Source organism: Scatophagus argus, chromosome 11, assembly GCF_020382885.2.
Source record: "Scatophagus argus isolate fScaArg1 chromosome 11, fScaArg1.pri, whole genome shotgun sequence".
NCBI lineage: Eukaryota > Metazoa > Chordata > Actinopteri > Scatophagidae > Scatophagus > Scatophagus argus.
Window position 1 is genome coordinate 18,534,278 of NC_058503.1, and position 22,424 is coordinate 18,556,701.

General features: G+C 41.3%; 1 protein-coding gene across 3 annotated transcripts in view; it reads left to right on the plus strand.

The window, feature by feature from the left end:
* The window catches only part of LOC124066928 (neuropilin-2-like), an 89,888-nt gene extending 68,387 nt beyond the window's left edge, over positions 1–21,501 (plus strand). Inside the window, exons 14-19 of one of the 3 annotated variants that reach the window (XR_006844668.1) lie at positions 1,710–1,978; positions 2,732–2,828; positions 5,431–5,463; positions 16,332–16,394; positions 17,662–18,049; positions 18,148–21,501. Coding sequence is in view for 2 of the 3 variants with exons in the window: in XM_046403797.1 (XP_046259753.1) it covers positions 1,710–1,978; positions 2,732–2,828; positions 5,431–5,463; positions 16,332–16,394; positions 17,662–17,990 (791 nt within the window). In the remaining variant the exon portion in view is untranslated. Of the gene's footprint in view, positions 1–1,709; positions 1,979–2,731; positions 2,829–5,430; positions 5,464–10,229; positions 10,679–16,331; positions 16,395–17,661 lie in introns of those variants that run through there. The other 2 variants (XM_046403797.1, XM_046403798.1) reach the window with 2 other exon arrangements.
* The last annotated feature ends 923 nt before the right edge of the window (positions 21,502–22,424 follow it).

Genomic DNA, 22,424 nt, shown 5'->3' on the forward strand with positions numbered 1-22,424 from the left:
ACCACAATCTCTCCCAAAATGTAAGTGTTTAGATGTTTTGGTATGGTTTGGTATTTTGGTATATATTTGGAAAAGGTGGTGGAGTCATACTTGAGTGAAAATGAGAATTCACATTGTCCTTTAGTTAACCATGCACCACTTCCTCTGCACTACTACCTCTGCTGACAGGCCGCACATCTCTACATTTAGACTTATTCGAAGCATATCTAAACAAATGCAAAACAATGAACTCACTTACAAGGCACTTGAAGGTAAACGCACAGAGTGACTGACAGATGAACTCAAACTCAGACACATACAAATGCAGTATATGAACACTCATGCAAACACACACACACACACACACACACACACACCTCCCTCCCTCCCTCCCTCCCTCCCTCAGAGCCAATTCTACATCCCTGCCTATCCCTCCCATGGAGAGTTGTTAATTAATTCCCTCCCTTTGTACGTTCTCCGAGATCAAACACGGAGAGACAGAAAAACACTGCAACTTTCTCTAACTGTACTTAATGAGCAACGGTAATTTAGGTCCCCTTTTTCATCGCCTGCAAGTGAAGAAACAGAGTTACCTCAACCCAAATCCATTATTCATCAGGCGCCGCAAAATCTGTCGAATGTTTTTGTTTCTGTCTGAGCTGAGGGAGGGAAACCAAAGTAGATAGATAGATAGATAGATAGATAGATAGATAGATAGATAGATAGATAGATAGATAGATAGATAGATAGATAGATAGATAGATAGATAGATAGATAGATAGTCGTTCTGTTCTTACAAGGTGTCACACACAGATAGATACACAGTGCATGTATGTTGATTACAAAGACTGTTTGCAGTTCCAGCGAAGCCTTTACTCTCCAGCTATAACAGACAAACTAGACAAAGAGCCAGACACAGCAGCAGGCTAATGATTATGGTCCTATTTGTGCCGGGAAGAAACACTAAAGCACCTTCCCCCTCTCTCTCCCTCTCCCCCACTCTCTCTCTCTCTCTCTCTCTCTCCCTCTCCCCCACTCTTTCTCTCTCTCTCTCTGTACCTCCTTTGCTCTCTGCCCATCAGTTCTTTGAGCTGAGAGGAGAGGAAAGAAGTAAATTAGATTAAAAAAAAGACTGATAGAATGAGTGTGTGTATAGGACACATATGCACACACACAACACATGCACAAGCATTGAGAGTGTTTAGCTACGATGACTGTGCCGACTAAGTAGCAGAAACGTGGGGAGCAACAGAACGAGGTGTCAGCGTTCAGAATGATTGGGGCTGTTTAGCCGAGTTGTGCGTGTATGTGTGTTTGTACGTGTGTGTTCATCTGTATCTATAGCCATTAGTGGCCATGATGAAATGACAGTCTCATTTGCGGTTCAGTCTCGTACCACAGAATGATGGTGGTAATGCCTTGAACTCTAAGCAACCACATCCTGCTGCATTACTACATCATACTACTGTGATGGGCCTGTTTCAGCAGCAAGGACTGACTCTGCTGTCTTCACAAATCATAAAATTCATTAAAATGGAAGCCATTACATGAACAAAAATGTAAATAGCACAGAAAACCACAACAACAACCACACACTAAAAAGAGTGGTGATGTTTCACTGTAAAGGCCACTAACTTTACCATTTGTTACAACTCATTCATCTGAAACACACCGCTGATCTTACAATAATGTAGCATCTGCCACCTCTCTTATATCTTCCTTTCTTCCAGATTTCTCAGGGAACTACCTGCACCTGGACGCAGGCACCCACACCCAGCGCAAGCGAGCCCGGCTGCTGAGCCCCGAGGTGGGGCCAGAACAAGGCCCACTCTGCCTCCTCTTCTACTATCAGCTCCAGGGGGAAGCGCAGGGGAGCCTGAGAGTCCTGCTGAGGGACAGTGACCAGGAGGAGTCCCTGCTCTGGGCTCTGAAAGGGGACCAAGGCTCTCACTGGAGGGAAGGCCGCACCATCCTGCCCCAAAGCCCCAAAGAGTATCAGGTGAGTGTTGTTTCTGAACTGACTGTAGCACTTCTGAGTATTGGGACACACCTCGTTATTATTGAATTCAGGTATGAGGCTGTTTTTCATGGGCTGGACTCGTCCCCTCACTTCCACTGAAGGGAAATCTTAATGCTTCAGCACACCAAGAAATGCTATGCTTCCGACTTTGGTTTGGGGAAGGCCCTTTTCTATTCCAGCATGACTGTGCCCCAGTGCACAAAGCAAAGCTCCATAAAGACATGGTTGGATGAGTTTGGTGTGGAAGAACTTGACTGGCCCACACAGAGCCCTGACCTCAACCCCATCCAACACCTTTGGGATGAACTGGAATGGAGATTGTGAGCCAGGCCTTCTGGTCCAACATCAGTGTGTGACCTCACAAATGCTCTGCTGCATGAATGCTGTTTTTCAGAGGCAAATATTGTAATTTTTACTTCATTAAAATTACTTGACAGCTATAGTTACAAGTTATTTTACAAAGTAAATTTAACAGTATATACAAGTACAAGCTGAAGTGATTAGTTGATTAATCAGTTAATCTGTTCTCACATCTGCATACTTGTGGTGGCATTTCTCACTATTGTACAAATTAGAATATTGTAGTTTTATTTCTACTGGTCCAACAGCTCATCGCCGTCTACTAGGAGTCACACACTTTTTTCCTGACCACTGCATTGTAGCTGTTCATCAACTATGGTGTTTAATAAAGCTTATAATTTTGAAAAATCTCTGTCTTCTGCTATCATGTAGGTGGTGTTCGAGGGGTTTTTTGATCACCCGACCAGAGGCCACATCAGAATAGATAACATCCACATGAGCAGCAGCGTCGAGCTGGAGCAGTGCACACGTAAGTCCCATAACCTGTCTGTCTGTTCATCCAGTCTGTCTCTCTGCCTATCTGTCTGTCTGTATGTATGTTTGACTCTCTCACTCCTTCACGAGTTGCTGTTTTCACCAGAGACCAATTGAGAGAAAGAGAGAGAAGAAAAAAAACTCATAATGTTTCTCGTTTACACACACACATACACACACACGCACGCGCGCACACACACATATAAAGAAAGGAAAAAATATATATATAAAAAGAAAGTAGGCCACAAATGGCCTTTGGGCATGGATTCTAATCTATCTTTCATATCTCCCTCTTTCTATCTCCCTCAGTCTTTTCCTGTACCATCCCACCCAGCAGTTTTGAGCCTTCTCTCTCTCTCTCTCTCTCTCTCTCTCTCTCTCCTTCTCTCTCTCTCTCTCTCTCTCTCTCTCTCTCTCTCTCTCTCTCTCTCACTGTTTCCTGTTCTTCCGTTCACTCTGTGCTTCCACTGGGCTATAGAGCACAAAAAAACAATTGAGCAACATTATTCTGTGATTAAAATGTGAAGGTTTTTTTTTCACATACAAGACGGCCATCAAGACTACGACTGACTTCAGTTACCGGAAAACATAGATTTATTTTAAAGGTACAAACTACAGGATCATATCTGAAATCCTTTGCATTTTCCTGTTTGAGAAACATAATTTCTACCCCGCCCTCAAACACACACTGTCATTTGCAGTAATTGGAATATTGTTATCATTTAATGTAGTGAGGCTCCACTGCACTCAGCACGGCAGGATAGTAGTTAGCCTGATGTGGGCACACATACTGACACACACACACACACACACACACACACACCCTCTCTAATGTATTATGACATGTACATGATGACATGTAAATTACACCAGTTGTTTTACATTAATAAGCACCTCACACACTCCAGTGTTTCTCTCCTTGAACTCTCACCTTGTTATCCTTCTTTTTAAGTTTAGTTTCTTTTTCTATCAAAATCAAGATGAAGTGTTTTTTCAGTCAGTCAGCCTCATGAGCCCATGCTATGTTTGAATCTCGAGTTAATGTCAATGGGAATTCTATCGATTTTACAGATCACTTTACTTGTTGATATCCCTCAGCCTCCCTCGGGGATCACTACCACATGAGAATTACAGGATTCCAGCATTTTATTTTATTTTATGGGTTACTGTTTTTTAAGCAGACTCAGTCTAGGAATCAATAGTCATTTCCAAAGTCATGATATCTCAGCCTCTTCTGCTACAGTTTTGAATATCCATATTTCAGTTCGTCTCTCAATAGGCTCCATATCTTCATGGAAGGCCGCTACTAAGTCTCTGCAGTACGACTTTAATCTCTCTTTTGTTTTTTTGTGAAATGGTGTTTTGCCATCAATATAGGCTGTACAATAGTTGTGATGATGCTGCCTCAGTGGCTATAAGTGATAAGTGTATTGAGTATTTCATGTTTGGAGCACCACTAACATTGTGCTCTGGCATTTTCAATGCTGTTACTATTTCTGAGGGTGAGGAATGATCTACAGCTCTGTTAAAAATTACACTTATCATCCAGTGTTAGAGACGCTTCAGTCGCAGGTCAGAACAAGACTCTTATTTAACAAGTCGCTGACTTGTGAGGACTTCCTCCTGGGATGACATGTTCACTCTAACCTCCCCACGGTGTTTCCACTATCTTCTGTTCATTTTTTCTTGTTATTCTTTCACCATATCTTATCATTTTTTCTTTCATCCATCTTCTCTAAGCTCATTGTTTCAACTTCCTTCTTGTGCTGCCATTCTGTCTGTCTCGTTTCCCTCTGATTTTCTCCCTTTTTTCCCCTCCGTCTTCTCTCTCCCGCTCACTTTCATAATAGATGTCATATCCTCCGGCAAATAATAAACAGCAGTAAATGTTCCCATGATCCTTTAACTTAGCGCCGTCCTTCTTTCCCCTTCCTCCATTTCACTTCTCTTCACCCTTGCTTTAGTATTTTCACCTCCATTTTCCATTCATCACCTTCTTTTCTTCTTCTCTACCCATCCTGTCTCCTGCATGTGTCTCACCATAGAAGCAGAGAGACAGAAATGACAGGAAAAGAGAGACGCAGAATGACAAAGCAAAAAGAAGAAAGAGAGCAATTCAGAAATGACACCCAGAAGACAGAGAGGGAGCACTCACTTCCTCTCTTCCAACCCCGTCAGCCCTCACTTTTGTCTGCCTCTGTTTATTTTCTCTCTATTTTGTAAAAACTGACATCCAGGAAGATTTATGGGTCTTTAGACTCCTGCACCATCTCAGACCTTTACAAATCTTTATTGATTTTCTCAAAAAGGGGTAGCGGGAGCCTTAGCATAATGTGCAGCCTCTTAAAATAATGAGACACAGCTGTGTTAAAATGCATTTCTGTTCATCAGCGATACACTCGTACCGTCATTTTAATCATAAAAAATGATAAACCTACAGCAGAAAACATAAGAAGTTTAGTCCGGGATCAGCTCCAGAACGAGGCACTGAATTTGTGAACTCACTACTGGCCCTTATTTCTTCATCGCATTATCATACATGTACAGATGCTAACCATTATGAATAACATTTCTTTTTTTCTCTCTCTCTTTTGCAGAGCCCTTCCCTGCCTTAACTCCAGGCCTAAACCGTAAGTGCCACTTTCTGTTCCATGTGTTCTTCTTGTGTCAAAAGTCTGTGCTTTCTGCTTGTTGCTAAGCTCAGCTCGCAGCACTGCACTGGCCCAGGGTAAATTTGTTAGCTCATAACATATCTTACTTACACTTAAATGGACATACACCACACTTATTCTGACTGAAAAGTCAACCCATGTGCAATTACATCATTTCTAAACAAATCTAACCATGGCCTCTTACATAAGTAGTGCATAAATAAATAAATACTTTGTACAATAAATCCACATAACTATCCAAATTTTAAAACAGTTTGTGAGATTTTGTCAGGGTGTATATTTTAGGTGGACTTTATCCACTTTATCCAGTTACAGTAACAAAACTGCAGCTTGATGGAATTCAACCCACTGCATTGTTCCAGCATGACTCCCTGCATGCTGGACTGATAGTCCTGCTTATGTAGTTTGGTTTGTTCCTCAAAGACAAGGTTATGTTTTCCACTAAACAGACATGTCACTTCAGCAGCAACATTGGCAGACTGCAAAAACAACATGTGCCATTGCAGAGGAACATCAGGGTGTATTTGCACCTTCCACAGACTGATTAATGCTGTGCATCATGTTGCGTGTGTGATTGGTACACATGTATGCAACAAGTCTCAGTGCATGACTGTGCCTGTATCATGCACAGGCCCACAGCGAATTCACGAAACAGTGTTCAGTTTTTATTTCTCCAATGGTAAACAACTTTAAAAGGTGACACAAGCAGGAGGTTAAAATCATGAGGTTGTGACTGAGCTGCTCAGACAAACAGACTCCATCTTGTCTTTTTCTCTGGCTATCAATGCAGTTACATGAACTAAGCAGAACTTGTCTCTCCTGTCCTTAACCTTTACTATATCTCACTACTTTCTAATTGTAGAAAGAACACACTCGTTCCTCATCCATGTAAGCTTGCTCTCTCCCTTTCTCTGCGTTCAGCACCATACAAGGATCCTCTCCTCTTCCTTCTCTTCACTTTTTTGTCCCTCTTCTTCTATTCTTTTCTGTTTTGCTCCTCCCTCCTCTCTCATTCTCTACTTTTGTCTCAACTATTCTTTTTCATTCCCTTCCTCGTCTTTCCTTTTTTTATCCCCTCCCCTCTTCCTCCACCACTTCTCACTCGATTACTCTGCCCAGCAAACTGCTGATCCCACCTGAATGAAATGCAGATCTGATCACCATCCAACTTCCCTTTTCTCTTTATTATTTTTTATTTTTCCTCCTCCTCAAATAGTCCAGTCTGAATGCAGATAAAAAGGAGCTTAGACAGATTATGATGCTGGATCTCTTGCTTTCAAAGTCTGGGTCTGGACAGAAAACGTTGGATACGGGACCGCTTTTGTTTAGAGAACCAACAAATATGAACTCCTCAGTGACTCTGAATTTTTCACACTATATTAACTATAGAATATATTGTATTTGACCAGTCTGAGTAGAATATCTTTTTTAAAATAACTTAACTTATGATTTGTAGATGGTTTTGCATTTGGTTGATTAGTGTGTGTGTGTGTGTGTGTGTGCCTGTTGTGTGAATAGATCAGAAATATTCTTTGAATACTGCCAGGTACTTGAGCAGCACTTGGTTCTGTGCAGCACAGTTCAGTTCAGTAAAAACACAGCCATGCCATTCCCATAAATAGTAAAAGTCAAGAGCCAAAGTCTCGTCACCTGACTCATACGCTGAGTATTTGCCCCAATGCTGGCAGATTCCTGAAGACCATTGGATCCTGAGATATCATGTGACTCCCATCATGACGACAGTGTCAGTTCTAACATTCGTATGTTTCCATGAGGCTGGGCCCTGGAAAGAAGGATTGAATTTCTCTTTCGGGACTCCTCTTGAAAACTGAGCTAGAAGCTGAAGTCTTTCTCTTTGGATGAGCAGATGTAGTTGATCCTTCATTCAAAACTTGCTTCATGTTTTGTCATGTTATATACTGTTATTTTGTGTGTCTTGATGCAGATAAGTGAGGAGGGATGTGCGACGGTTGTGGTTGTGTACAGCAGGGTTCCTTAAAACTTCTTTGATACTGTGATCTGGGATTAATAGAATTAGCTCTTCATCAGAGGTCTGTTTACAGGTTTCTGCCAACATCATGCAGGAGAAAAGGAGGTTGAAACAGGATTTTGAGTGATTAAAATGCAAAGATTGATTGATTTATTGATTATTTATTTGAATCAGAAAAATTTCTCCTATTAAGGAATGTAATGGCTGCTGGTTTGGTCCAGTGAAAGTTTTTTAAAGTTTTTAAATAAAGCTACTGATGAACAATCTCACGTTGTCAAGAAACAACAGGAGAACTGGATGTGAAATGCTTCTCCTTAATTAGAGCCTGGTCGCGGATAGTGGATGGACAGTTTCATTGTGGTGTGATATGAACCAGTGTGTCACACTGTTGGATTTCTGTATCCATGGCAACCAAGGAGGTATTTGGCTTTTTGCAAGAGAGTTTTGAGCGATCGTGCCACACATACACAGAGAAAAGAGGTTAATTGTGGCTTCAGTGTGACTATAGAGAGGACTTACACTTTCACTTCGACTTTTTGAAAGTATCTCGGTGAGATAAGGCAAGATTGCTCTTGTCTGAACTCGAAGGCCTGGAATGATAAAGATAGAAGATGATTAAAAAAGTCCAGCAGCTGATGTTCCCTGAAAAGCCACAGTTTTGAGCTCACTTTAGGAACAGTGTTCTTACAAAAAAAAAACACTTTCCCCTTCAGATAAATGAAACAGCAGTAAAGTAATGGTCAATTTTTTTGCAGCCTCATCCTTGTCTTAATCCACTGGTGGGGAGGCTTTCTGTGCAGGCTGCTTAGAGTTCAGCTTTACAATCAAAGCCAATTTAAAACCCTTAAAGAGTACATCTGAAGTTTTGAAAAAAGAGAGAGAGACACAATTAAGCTCAGTGGTTTCCCTTGAGTTTCCGCCTCTTTCTCTGCATCTCTTCTTCTTCCTTCCTTTCATTATTCCTCTCCCCTCTCTCTCTCTCTCTCTCGTCTCCATCTTGCCTGTCCTGGCTCTGTTTCCTCATTCATTCTCTCTCTTTTTTTCGCTCACATTTGCTCTCATTCTTTTTCTCTGCCCTCCTTTCTTCCACAACCTCTCTCTCTCTCTCTCTGTCAGCGGCTTTCTTTCACAGTGAGTTGACAGAGTATTGAAGTTTCAGACAAACCCTCTAATGTAGGATTAAAGATATCATGGCAGGATTAGCTCTTTCCCTTCACTTGCCCTCCCTCCTCACTTTCTGCCACCCCTCTCCATTTCACTACGCTCTTTCTTCCGATAATGCCTTCTCTCTTATTCTGTCTCTATCCCTTGTAATTTCTCTCTGATGCCCCCTCTTTCCCTCTCCATCTCTTTCTCCCTCCACTCAACTCTCTTCAATGTGATCCTGCCCTGATAAAAGTGACTGAATCCTACCAAATACAACCACTTAACACTCCCTACCTCTTTGTCCAAATCAGCCAGTCACTGCATAATCAAGGCTTTGCATTCTCTGACTGAATCTGAACGCATGGTATGAGCCTTTGCGTGTCAATGTGCGGCTAATGCTTGTGATATTTGCATCAATCAGAACTACTGAGTAAAATCGACACTGTCGAAGTGTATGTACATCAGCATTTATTTTGAAGAATGAAGACTGCAATTGGATGCTTAAATGTTGGCAAAGTGAGCTAAATCTGGGAGCAGACCAGCTGTTTTTTGCCTGCTGTTGATCTTAAATGCCTAGCTTGGCCATTTCAGCACACTGCTGCAATAACTGACCATTCGTTAAGTCCCAACCCCCTCTGTTACTGCTGCTAGGACTGTCAAGCTCACCGTTCTCACACGACATATATGTAGTTTATATTGACAATGATGTTAGATGTAACACTCAAAATACTTTTTAAAACAAAATTTTTTCAATCAGTTTCCTGATTTTAAGGAATCAGATTTGTTATTCTCTTTCTGATTTTGATTTTAGGGAAAAAAAGACTTTGTATTTTTAGCCAGCTCTCCTTAGAAATGGAAGGTTTTTTCAGCTCTTGCTATATGGCTAATTAAGCTAACGTAACTCTATGAGTTGACTGAAAATGCCATTCTCAGCTGAATTTTATTATGTTTCTGTAGCTGACTCATATTAAAATGAGAACTCTGGCAGTGCAGCATATCCCAGGACAAAAAAATCCATATCCCAACTACTCGATGATCTGAGTAGAAGACAATTTTAAAATCTTGGTAATCTATTGTATCTATTGTAAAAAGGCTATGATGAGGAAAAATGTGATATGAACCCTGTTTGGGGCTCAGCTATTTGCTTGAAACTGCCCAAACTAAATTAGCAGTTTAGTTTTAGGTAGCTAGTCAATGACAGACCCCTTGGCCTTGAAGGAAGGTAGGAAGTAGGAAGTAACCTAATTAGCTGAATTAGCTAATGATTGTAACTTTCACCATAGCAGATAAACATCATCCTTACACATTTGATTTTGTGTTTTCCACTTTGGAAGGGCTAATAAACAACATCACCCTCCAAACCCTGGCAGTATTAAGTACTGCTCTCACTAAAGCCCCATGCACATGATGCAACATATGGAGAAATCCAAAGCCTGACAGACCTGCCATGCTTGGTTAAGGTTGCTGAACTAAGATTTGACTGGGGGTGGGGTTTAGCGAATGTTCAATTAGACGATCAACATGCGGTCTGCATGCCTGCCTCCCACGTCCAAAGTGCCAACCAGTAATGTGTCCTCCTGCCCTCCAGGGGGTGCCATGTCTGGGATGGAGCCCACAGTAGACACAGTGGCGGTGCAGCCCATCCCTGCCTACTGGTACTATTTGTTGGCAGGAGGTGGTGCCCTCCTGCTGCTGGTCACTGTGACCGTGGTGGTGATACTTTGCTGCCATCGGTACCACTGGGCGACCAAGAAGACCAGCGGTAGTCATCATCATTCAGTGACGTACCACAACAGCCAGCATCCAAATCAGCAAGGTCACCAAAACTGCTACCAGAACCAAAACCTCAGCTATAATCTGATCAACAGCCCCAACCAAAACCACCTGTACCCAGGCACTGGGCAGAGTCTCGAACCCATGCTCACCATCAGACTGGAGAAAGATGACAGCTATGATTCCCAGTGTTGAGAACAACTGGACTACATGTGAATAAAATAATTTTATTAGAATGCTTTGTTCAATTAAAGTGATCAAAGAGTGTGAAGTAATCGTTCGCTTCACTTATGAGAATCAACATGGAAGACACACTGCAGTTTGTGTTGCTGATGACTGATCTAATTAACCGATCAGGACGCACCTTGGCTGAACATCCTTGTTGGCTGGAACTGAGAAAATGAACTCCTGACACCAAACTTTACATCCTTCAGCGAGGAGAGCAGATGAAAGAACTTCACTTGCCAATTGTGATGGCAGAGAAGGGCCTGATAACAACATTAGAGTGCAGCATTGTACTTCAGAGAACACCGGCTTCTACAGCTGCACCCCGACCTGAAAATGAAATGGATTATGACCAGAATAATAAGTACGCCACAGGTCGGCCGCCTATCAGACTGTGGACAAAATGCAGTGCTCAACTTCAGTGTTGTGACAGCATATTTTCCTCTTCTATAAGGCTATAAGGATATATCCGTCTGCCCTGCTCTGATCTGCAGCTTGGGTGCTGCCTGCCTCCAAATACCCTGTCTGACAGAGAAGGGATTTACACATAGGTACATGGAGATAGGAGTCACAGTGTGTGCTGCATAAAGAGACAAGTCTCTTTCTTTGGGTCTGAATGAAGCTGCTGTTTACTTGTCCACTAGCCTTTGAGAGACTGAGAGTGACAGAGACAGATTAAGAACAGAAGAAGGAGACGTGTCTGAAGAATTAGTGCTGCCCGTCCAGCCGCATCAGACAGAGAGACAGCTACACACTGCTTTGGTCTGTGAACTGGGGAGGAATCAGTGTTGTGCTGTTTTCTGTGGGGTTTACCTGAGACAAAGATAGGATGAGATGGCTTACATCGCATCCTGCAGACCCAGAAGCAAACAAACTCTCTGCATCGAAACACACCAAGGCTCAAAAGTCTCACGCGTATGCACGGACACTTCAAAACTTTTTGAGTGCTTTTTTATTTCATTACATCCTGATATGCCTTTTAAAAAAGTGCTTTAATACTATTACCTCTTCATGAGGTAGTGCCTTAGTGTCAAATTAAAGTATGAACGGCCTCTATACAGCTTTCTTCTTTTTTTGCCTGTATCTCATGGATAATCCCATGCCTGTGTCTGTTAATGTTTAAACTTAGCATCTTTGTAAGACCTGCACACATTCAAATGGGTGAACAAAACAAATCACCGTATGTATTCTAAAGCTGCAGTTCTACCTTTCTTTGATGTTTTGTGCAGGGTAAAATCTTTACATCTGCTAAATCTTTTTTGTAGATGACGGAATGTTGTGCATATTAGCCTGGAAACATGAAAGAAATTGTCAGTTTTCCTTCTGTTCGACAGGTGAGACCTAACGTGCTGTGAGAAAGAGCTTCTTTCACGAAGCCTTTTAGAAAACCACTGATCCAGGATCACTGGTCAGTCCCTTTGATCGTTTCACTGACCTTGATCTGTCAGAAAAGACTGATTCCAGTGCAGCACCACTGTCACACCTCCTCACACAGATTTAATGGTGTTTTCTTAACTACTTGTTGAACTGTATGTGTATTAGCATTCATTTCTTTCATTTTTTTCCCCCATGTTGTTAGAGTAAAGAAGAGTTTTAGAAATTAAATCAGACCAGTGCCACATGGTGCATTTTCGAAGTTGGGTTATGCATTATTTTGCAATGTTGAAAGTAACATGAGCACTTTTCTCCCTCTTAATCATTTATTGAAGGCTCTGGTGATTTATGACAAGTTCTTACATTTACTGTGAATCTTAATATAAAAAAACAAGTTGTGTGATGTACTGGTTGTGAATTAAATAGCATTTTTTTTCTTTGTATTGTCGTATTACAGTAGGCCTTCATGTGCTTCTGATGTGTAAAAGTTATACAGTGTTTATTTTTATACACACTGACTATTGTTAAAGCAACAGTCATGTTGATTGTGTTCACTGAGATGATCTTAACTTTTCTTGACTTTAATTTGATGGTAAATGTTTGCCCTTTCATTTCAAAGCATCCAGCTTCAGGCTTAAATCGGACAGGGACGCGAAACAGAAGCGAATCGATATGTTATGTGCACACGGAAAAAAACAAAAAATATTTAATTTGGTTTTGGCTTTAGAAGCACAGATTCAACTTGTATTCAGATCCATTCTCGTGAAATCGGGTGCTCCACTGTGGTACTTCTTTTCTGGAATTCAGCAGCTCACCATCTCGTGTCGAGTGCGACCCCCTACATCATTTTGTTCATGCCCAAATCCCCCAGCCTTTTTTTTTTTTTTTCATCAAAAACCTGCTTGTTCCTATTCTACTCCTTCCCTTCATCACAAATCCTCCCAGTAAAAAACACAGGAGAGAAAATGAGCGGCAGAAAATGGAGGAGAGCAAAATCTCTCTGAGGAGAAGGGCCCATTAAGCGAGGCCCCTTTTCCCTCCAAAGAATGTGCCCAGAGATGGAGGAAGATGAAAGAAGTTTAAAAAAAAAAAAACTGCTCTCTATACTTTCTAAAGATAGATTTTTCTCTTACTCTGAGAGGAAGACTAACAGGGAGGCAGGTTGAGGTTTGGATTGAAGGAGGGAGATTATTGAAGGAGGAGGGCTGGTTGTTTCAAACACAGAAGCTGATGAAAGAAGTCTTTGGGCAGAATAGACATTGTGATGGAGACACACATTGTAGGCACGACACGTACACACACACACACACACACACACCAGCTAACAAAAACAAACGTGCGTTAGCAAAAGATTTCCAACAAATTCAGTCTTCTATATCATCGTTTCACGCATGTTTAAGATGTTATCCCCTCCACAGCTCTGCAAATTGACTTATTTCTTCAAATCGTGACTGATAAAATTTGTTTTTGCTTTAGTCAACAAATGTCTTAGTTTTTGTGCTCACACATCCATCCCCTGTCCCTTCTATTTCAGTTGACTTGTGTGTGATTTACACATTATGTGATTCATTCGAGCAGCCTTGTGCTGTAACCCAATCAACGTGGCTCCAAAAATTCAAGTAGAGAAATGATATGTGACTGTATTTATGTCGTGCTGCCAATGCACTTTTCTCTTTCGTTCTCTCTATCAAACTTTTTGCAAGATTTGGAAAATGTGCTGGCGTCTTTTCATGAAATGCTTTTAAATCAACCTTTCCTCACTTCCCGCTCTCTTCTCCATCTCAGACTACTTTGAAGCTCCTTTAATATTTCTAATTAGTTAATGGAGCTGATTGCATTCATAAAACCCTGCAGTAAGCACTTCTCGCCCTCAGGCCATCTCTATTTTTTTTCCCTTTCTGCCTCCTCCTCCTCCTCCTTCTCTTCTTCCGGGAGAAATATTATGAGGGAAAGCACTCTAACAGGTCCTCGGGCCCCCAGTGGAACAGCGTATGGTGCCAAAGAGCCATCCATGTCTTTGCCTGTATAAAAAAGCCCCCTTTTTTTATTCTTCTCTTTGCTAATTGGACAGTGGAGATAAAATGGGGCTACAGGGAGTTTTAATCTCCTTTCAGATCCGCACGATGATTCTTCTCAGGATCCTAGCCTGAGGGCTGTAAGCCAGGATCATTAGAAAGTGTTCAACAGACGTCCAGAAGAGTGTCCGAGTTTTGTTTTTTTTTTCATCCTGCTTCTTTTTCTATCTCTCTATTAGTGATTTAATGTTTTGTCAAGGCCTGTCGTGATTTCAGCTGGCTGTGAGAAAGGAGAATTTAGAGTCTGGAGGGTCTGTTGTGAGGCTTTACATTTACACAATCAGAAGAATGAAGATGAGACTGATTAGATGCTTGAAGCGCAGTCTTACATGGAGGGTACATTTCACTAAGACCCCCTTAAAATATTAATAGTAATTTACAGTGTGAGTAATGGGATCAGCCATATTTATTTCTAATTGTTTTCACAGATAACTACCTACTATTACTCTTATTTTATTTAGTAGGATGGTTAAGACTTCAGTCAACATTATCAGAAATTGCGTTTATATTCTGCTGAAGTTTTCCAAGCTTTGAGATGTCTGCCCGGTCGATCTTTTTCTGACCGGCTGTATTTGACTTCTTTGGTCTCGTTTTTCACTTTTTACGCTCAGTTTTGTTGATGTCAGATCCCACATTTTAGGGGTGAAACCACATGTTGAGTTTATTGAAAAATCTATCTTGATGATGTCTTTTTATCAGATGAACCAATGCTGTTTTTTTTTTATTTGTATTTCTTGTTCTAATTAATCAGAAAGATTTTCCATAATCATTCTGAAAAACATGGCCTCAGCAGGGGATGAACTTGATTTAGTTTAGATTCAAACTGTGACTTGTTTATGCCCACTCAAAGTGGATAAAACCAGACTTGAAGTGGAGTCATGTGAAGTCACGTTCCTCCCTGATATCACTGTTATATTTACTGTGCACTTTGTCTGCCTCTCTGAAGCAAAGACTTTGACTTTATGATTGTCTCTCTGACTTGCGCTGGATTTCACCGTCTTGCACTTCAAGCAAATTAAATATTGAACTAGAAACATACAAAGCCGACAGAGGCAACAATGCTTGCAATGAAATTAATCAAATTGAATGAGCAAATTCTGAACAACCAAACTCCTAACAAATGTGCTCCGTTTAGTAAAGGATTTGTTGGCTGCTGTGGTATTTGCATTGTAATGAAATTCAGTCAGTTTCTTTTGTTTAATCTCTAACTGGGGTTTGGAAGTCAGTTTTGGGTCAATTTTAAACAGTAAAAAAATTTGATCGAGTGACTTCAATTTCAAGGACATTAACTCATGTTTAATCAATGAGCAAGTGTTTTCATTTCACATATAGCAGGTTTTATTTTAAAGTATTCATCTCTCGCTATTATTTACAGACATAAGAGTATTGGAAGTTTGTAAAGGCTGTTTTTAGAAGATATAATCTGGATGTTAAAAAATGAGTTTACCTGAGGAAATTAGGTTCTGTATCTTTTTTTCATATCTACCAAATTAGTTTTTCATCTCTTGTCTTTTGAATATCTATTATGGTTTCACTTCATAATGTGTTTTTGGTTCCTCTGCCACAGTAATAAATGATTATCAGCTGGCCAGATATTGCTCTATTTTTTTCTGAGGATTGTAATATCAATTTCCTCGAATAAAACTGAATTGAAGCAGAATTGAGCTTCCAAACCCTTCAAAGCCTTGCACTTCAGCCTGCCTCAGAAATATAATGTGGTATTTTAGCTTGTTGAATTTCATGGTCTCGTAATAAAAACGAAAATTTATTGTGGGGAATGTGAAGGTAATAAAAGTGATATTTTTCTATGAAAGAGTCTTGTGTGTGTTCTTCACACTTCAGGTTCCCACTATCTCTGTCCTCCCTTCCATCTTTCTACTCATTCTCTCAACCTCTCGAATCTCTGTTTTCATTTCTGAGCAAATAAAAAAGGAGCAGTGATGCTTATCACATAATGAAACCTACTGGCTTTATGCAGGTAGTCTTAGTGAGATGTTTGGTTGCCCTGGATGTTTGCGTTCCTGGACAGACTGAGCACAGGACTAAACGGTTTATAGGAGATCTCTTGCCTGACCTCTTCAGAAAAGTCTAAACGAGATCAATCACTCTTTGAGCTGTCTGTGTAGTTTGATAGCCATCTAGAAGTGCAGCTGACAGCATAACAGACGGAGTGATGCTATCGCAACATGTTGCAGACTGGATTTTTGAGATTAATGCCATTATTCTTTCCGTCTCTTGAACAGATCCCAAGCCTATGGATTTTGGAAAAGATCCTGTTTTCAACCACAAGCAGCCCATCGATGGAGGTGAGGTTTGAATTCTTCTCCTCCTCCTATTCTTCTGCTTTCCCACTCTCCTCTCCTCTCCTGAGCCTGAGGCTATACCAGCTGTTTTACAAGTCTTTCACTACCCAAAGAGTAGTGAAATAGCTCTTTAAGCAGAGGCATGCTCGTGGCTCTTCGTTTTCCTTGTGGTTCCACAAGAAGAAAGCCTGTGGCTACAGTGACAGACAATCTCTGGTGTGTGTGTGTGTGTGTGTGTGTGTGTGTGTGTGTGTGTGTGTGTGTAGACAGGGGCAGAGTGTGACAGAGCATTCAAAAGTGTGTGCATGTGGGGCGTGTAAGTGTGCGTTTCCTCCTCTTTCATATTCTGTGGCAGACAAAGTGAGACAGACAGCTTCCTCCTGGGCACCTAGAAAACATCTGTCTGTTACAATCACGGTTTACTTCCTGTGTGTGTGTATGCCTTACTATCCCTCATTTCTCCCAGCCCCTTGACAGATACAAGAAGAGTACTCAGCCTTTTCCTCACTAAACAAGTCTGTTTACTGTCTGTTAACTGCTTGTGTGTGTGTGTGTGTGTGTGTGTTCTCATAAAACACTCTAAATGCAGTACTTAATTGTGGATTGGCTTGTTCATGTGTATACATTCATTAAGTGGATTAGCATGATTGCTTATGCCAACTAGGACACTTCCACACTTAGACAACACACACAGAACAAACAGGAGGGCACCTTAACACTAATTTCATTTCTTTATTTTTCACATTTTGGAAAAATACATGCACGAATCTGGATTACATTAGTTTTATATATGTGATCTGTTGTAAATAGGCACATGCAAAATGTGTTGTTCTTGTGGAGGAGGTGGGTGAGAGGAGGATGTTAGCCAAGCTGACATCCATCATGGACAACACCTCTCACCCTCTGCATCAGACAGTGGAGGCTCTGAGCAGCTCCTTCAGCGGCAGACTGCTACACCCTCAGTGTAGGAAGGAGCTACAGCAGCTCCTTCATTCCCACTGCTGTTAGACTACATAATTCAATGGTCTAGTGCTCTTTTCCTCTCTTATGAGGACTTGTATATAGTTGTATATTGCACTGTGTACTGTGCTGTACTTTGTAAATTGTTAATTTATTTTACCTTTATATTTTTTTGTAACTGTTTTTGCACTCTTTTTCTGTTCTTGTGAGCTGCCACGACAAGTGAATTTCCCCACTGCGGGATCAATAAAGTTCATCTTATCTTATCTTATCTTAAGGTTTTCTCTAAAGTTTGCCGTTTTCTCTGCAGACTTCGTCTTCCAAGGGTGGCCGTCCTCCTTCTCCACCCCCTCGTCCTCTGATGTGGACCCTCCCTCAGTCACCCTGGTGTCAGAGAAAGACAAGGACAACGCCTGGCTTTACACGCTGGACCCCATCCTCCTCACCATCATTGTGATGAGCTCTCTAGGAGTCCTGCTGGGCGCAATTTGCGCTGGACTGCTCCTCTACTGCACGTGCTCCTACAGCGGGCTTTCGTCACGCTCCTCCACAACGCTGGAGAACTACAACTTTGAGTTGTACGACGGGATTAAGCATAAAGTGAAGATAAACCAGCAGAGGTGCTGCTCAGAGGCATGAAGAGCAGCAGGAGGAGTAGAACTCTGGAGAAAGACAAAGTCACATGATCCCCTCCAAAAGTAATTTTGTTTTTGGTTTGGACAAAGAAAACGAAGCACTAGCTGTTATTTCAATCCCCCGTTGTCACCTACATAATATCCTGTTCTGATGTCTACAGGGGAAACATTCAGCCCAGAGTCTCTACACATATTTGCGTGCCAGTGGGAACTTGTGACCTTGATCTCCCCTACATGCTATGAGGCCTGGGGGGACACCTGATCCCAGTCTCCCCTACCTACAGTACCATATCTCCTCCGCCTGCAGGAGAGAGCCTGCTCGATTCTAAAAGCCTGTGAATGAATGAAGGAATGAATAAATGAATATGAATGACAGAACTACCATAGAATATAACCCACCAGCCAATGGAATGAAGCTAGAAGGCCTGGAGATGGACCACAACACCCCCGACTATTTGGACGTTTGGACCACAAATGACAGCACAGTCCTGGGTGTTTGGTCAAAATGCTGGTAATGGGATTCTTAACGGTGAAGAGAATCTCATCAACATGTACCCATGACTGGTACTTTGCAGAGGGGCATTTATCCTCATTAGCTTGAATTTGAATGTGGCCAACAGAGACATACAGAAATCACAAAGTTGCAGCTTCTGACCGTTGGTGAAGGCTTCAGCACCAGTGGACCATTTAAATGTGGGTACTTTTGACTGAGATCAACACATATCATGTGAATGCCTATCCCCCGCCCCAAATAAAAAAAGTTTAAGAGATATCAGTTGAAATGAATCTAGATTTCTAAAGGCGAAGACGGAAAAGAGAATGAAAAAGGACCTTATTCTTTTTGTTTGTTTCCAAAAGTTTTAGATATGAGTTCTGTGAGTCCATTAGCCTGCCATATGGCACTTGCTCGCTCCTTTGTCTGCCCTCGGTCTGCGCTTTGTGAAACCAGTGGCATAGAAGAGTAATGGTGACTGTTTTTGTTTTGTTTTAGACTTGTGTCTCTTTGGGAAAAAAAATGGTAAAGAAACGCCAGCTTCAGTTCGTAGCCGCCCTGTAGAGCTCTTACGCCACTTCTTTTAGACTTTCTTTAGCGTTGTGTTGGACTACATGGTCTTAACTGTTAATTCAGTCCTTTTCTATTTTGGCACATTTTCCATTACAGATTATCAGTCTTTATAAAGAGTAGATGAAAGGTAAAGGAAGATGGAAGATAGAAAACCAGAGGTTTATCTAAATCTAACATGCTGTTATGGAGTCGTGCTTTAGATTCAGTATTCTAGGGTTTGTCTTTGGTATATATCTATATTTTTTTGGTTTTCAGACTGTATGATGCCCAAGCGATGGACAGACACTGTGTGAACAAAATGTCAGTGATTGTTTTATTGCAACCTATGGATTGCCAAAGAGCTGTGTACATGCACAGGGGGTCTGAACGAGTGTTAAGAGGCCGGTTGGAGAGCAGACTGAGAGTGAAAACCATCCTGCCTTTTATCCACCATTCTTAGCATCACCCCCTGAATGAAGGACGCTCCGAAACGGAAGGAGGAGGAGGAGGAGGAGGAGGAAAGACTAAAGAGGAGAACGGAAATCATACCGTTGACTTTTTTGGACACACAATCGAGCCTTAAGCTAACTACAGTATACGCTGTATCGGAGGACAGCCATCGAGGAGGGCCAGTGCTGCTGGACAGACTGATGAACAGGACACACACACACATACACACACACACACACACACACAGAAAGATGGGCAGACAGACAGACAGAAAGAGAGAGAGGGGGGGGGGGGTCTGGAAAAAATGCGATGGTTATGTTTGCTTGCAGAAGAATTTTATTTCAGAACATCATGACTAAAACTTGAGAAATTTCTACTTGCATTTTCAAATCCCTGACTACTGGAACCTTTGGGCATTTTTAGCCAGCAGTGTTCAGCTGTTTAACCCAAGAATTACATTCACATGCCACCATTTGGCTTCAGCTAAATACACATCAGTGGAAATTTAAAGGCACCACGTGGAGTTTTTGACCGCTAATAGCACTACAGAGCAATGATTTTACACGTGGGTTCCTGTTTTGTTTTGGTCACACACAAGAAGGAAACATTGCATATAGACAATATAGGATTTTAAATTGTTGGGTAACAGGAATAATGAAAAATTTGATAGACCACAGAAAAACACAGAGCGTGTTTTAGTGAGAAAACCTGAATGTAAGCAAACTCCACAGGGTACCTTCAATGCTTATTTATTGACATATCAACAAAATGCTTTTGTTAAGCATATCTGCAACTTCTCTTCATGTGTTTTTACTACGAAGCAATTTGCAAAAATCGTGGTCATAGTTAAAAAAATAAAACAATGAAAATGCCAGCTGCTAGTGCAAATTAGTGAGAGAAATGAGTGAAAATCATGGGAGACTGTTTGCATTATGGGCAGAAAGTCACTGCATTTCTCAAACTATCTGCAGCTCAGGATGTTGGCTTGCAGTGTTCGGGTTTTGATCGGGAACATGTGACAGACTCGCACACACATCCAATGAGATACTCAGCTGACAGGCTGAGCGGACCGACGGCTAACATGATGAACACAATGAAACATAACGAGACTCAACAGGACAGGTGGACAGTGAAGGAGAGAGAGACACAGAGAGAATGGTGAAAACAAGACGACAAAACAACAAGACAGATGGGGAGGGAAGATCAGTGACCCAGACAGAAATCTTAAAAAATATAATTGGGTGAGCAGACGCCGTCCTCTCCCTGACTGCTTTGTATCATTCTTTCTCACTCTGCTGGGGTGCAGCAGATAAAGGTCAATCCCAGAAAGTCTTTTTTTGTTATTCTCTGAATCTGTCAGATATCCGGGTCAAGTTGTTGTCCTCTGGGGGCGTAAATTGAAAGAGCGAAAGGGAGGAAGAAAAGTGGGGAGGAGAAAAGTCAAACATGTCACACTTATTGTATCTTTGCCTGAAGCCCCGATTTTCTCTTTTTGTCTCTCTGTCTCGTCTGTCCCTGTTCAAGGGCGTGCATGCATACACCCAGGAGGCCTGTTGAGATGAAATAAAGAAAGAAAACAAGGGAATTATAACCAGGTATCGAAAGATGGTCAGAGGAGGAGAGATGGAGGGAGAGAGAGATGGAGGGTTTTCTGTCCATCTAAATGCATTTTCATTGGACTGTTTTCCAAGTGCCTTGGAGCTCTCACATTATGTCTCTCTGTCTCTCTCTCTGTCTCCGTCTCTGTCTCACACACACACACGAAGCACTGGACAGTGAGGACATTGTAACACACACTCTCTCTCCCTCCTGAATGACTTTAACTCTTTCCTCCTGGAAGTCCAGACAGTATTACCTCTTCTGTCTCGATGGATGCACACACACACACTGACACACACATTAAAACACACACACACACACATCTACAGCACTGGCCAGATAACTCAAACTGTTGTTTGTAGACTTTGTACAGAAATTTCTTTTTTAATGTTATTATTATTATTTAATAAAGGCTAAATAACAAGTGATTTGGTTCTGGTTGTTTCTGTTGATAAGGTGTAAGCATGTGTGTGTTTTTAATATGTATATTTGTTGTAAATGTTTTCGCTGGCACTAATTAACTGCTACCAGTATTTAATTATTAGATTTTTCTTTATTTTCTTTCATGAGACAAGAAAAAATATGAGCTGCTTACTTTGGCTCAGAATGATTAAAAACTTGATTAGTGGTTAAACTACAGTGAGTGTCTTTCAAACTGTTTAAGTTTTTTAAAATTAAATCTGTAATGCAAACACTTTTCACATGAAAACACATAATTTGTGAACTACTGAAATATTAGAAGAAAAACAAATATTACAGCTAAGACCAAGATTATATATTGTACATGAGCATATGTTGTAATATATAGCATATATTGGTCCAAATGTCCCCCTCAGGATGAACCGTAATAACTTTGGTGATCTTTTGACTTCTCATCCAGTGTTATCATCGGGTCTTATTTTAACTGGCCCGGCACTGCAGTTTGTGACAAAGGATTTGCTAAACTAACGGCATTCCTATCAGCCTCAGCTGTACTTTACTGCTAATTAGTTAATGTTATCATGCTAACAGGCTAAATTAAGATGATGCTATTTATACAAAACTAAATCAGAGACCCTTGTTCAAATATGGCTCTTAATCACCTTTCCCTCCATTTTCACTTTTTGTCTCACACATTCACTCCCTCTCATCCCGTCTCGGGGCTGTGCTGGTGTGTGTCCCCGTGAGAGGCCAAAGCATGAAGGATCAAAGATTCTCTTCATGTACTCAAGCCGTGAAAGTTTGTTCCTAATTAACACATAGCCATGGAAACACACACAAACCCGAAGTACCCAGGCCGGTGCAAAAAAGACGAAATTTGTCACCCACTTAATTCATTTAAAAATGTGAGAGTAATGATAGAAC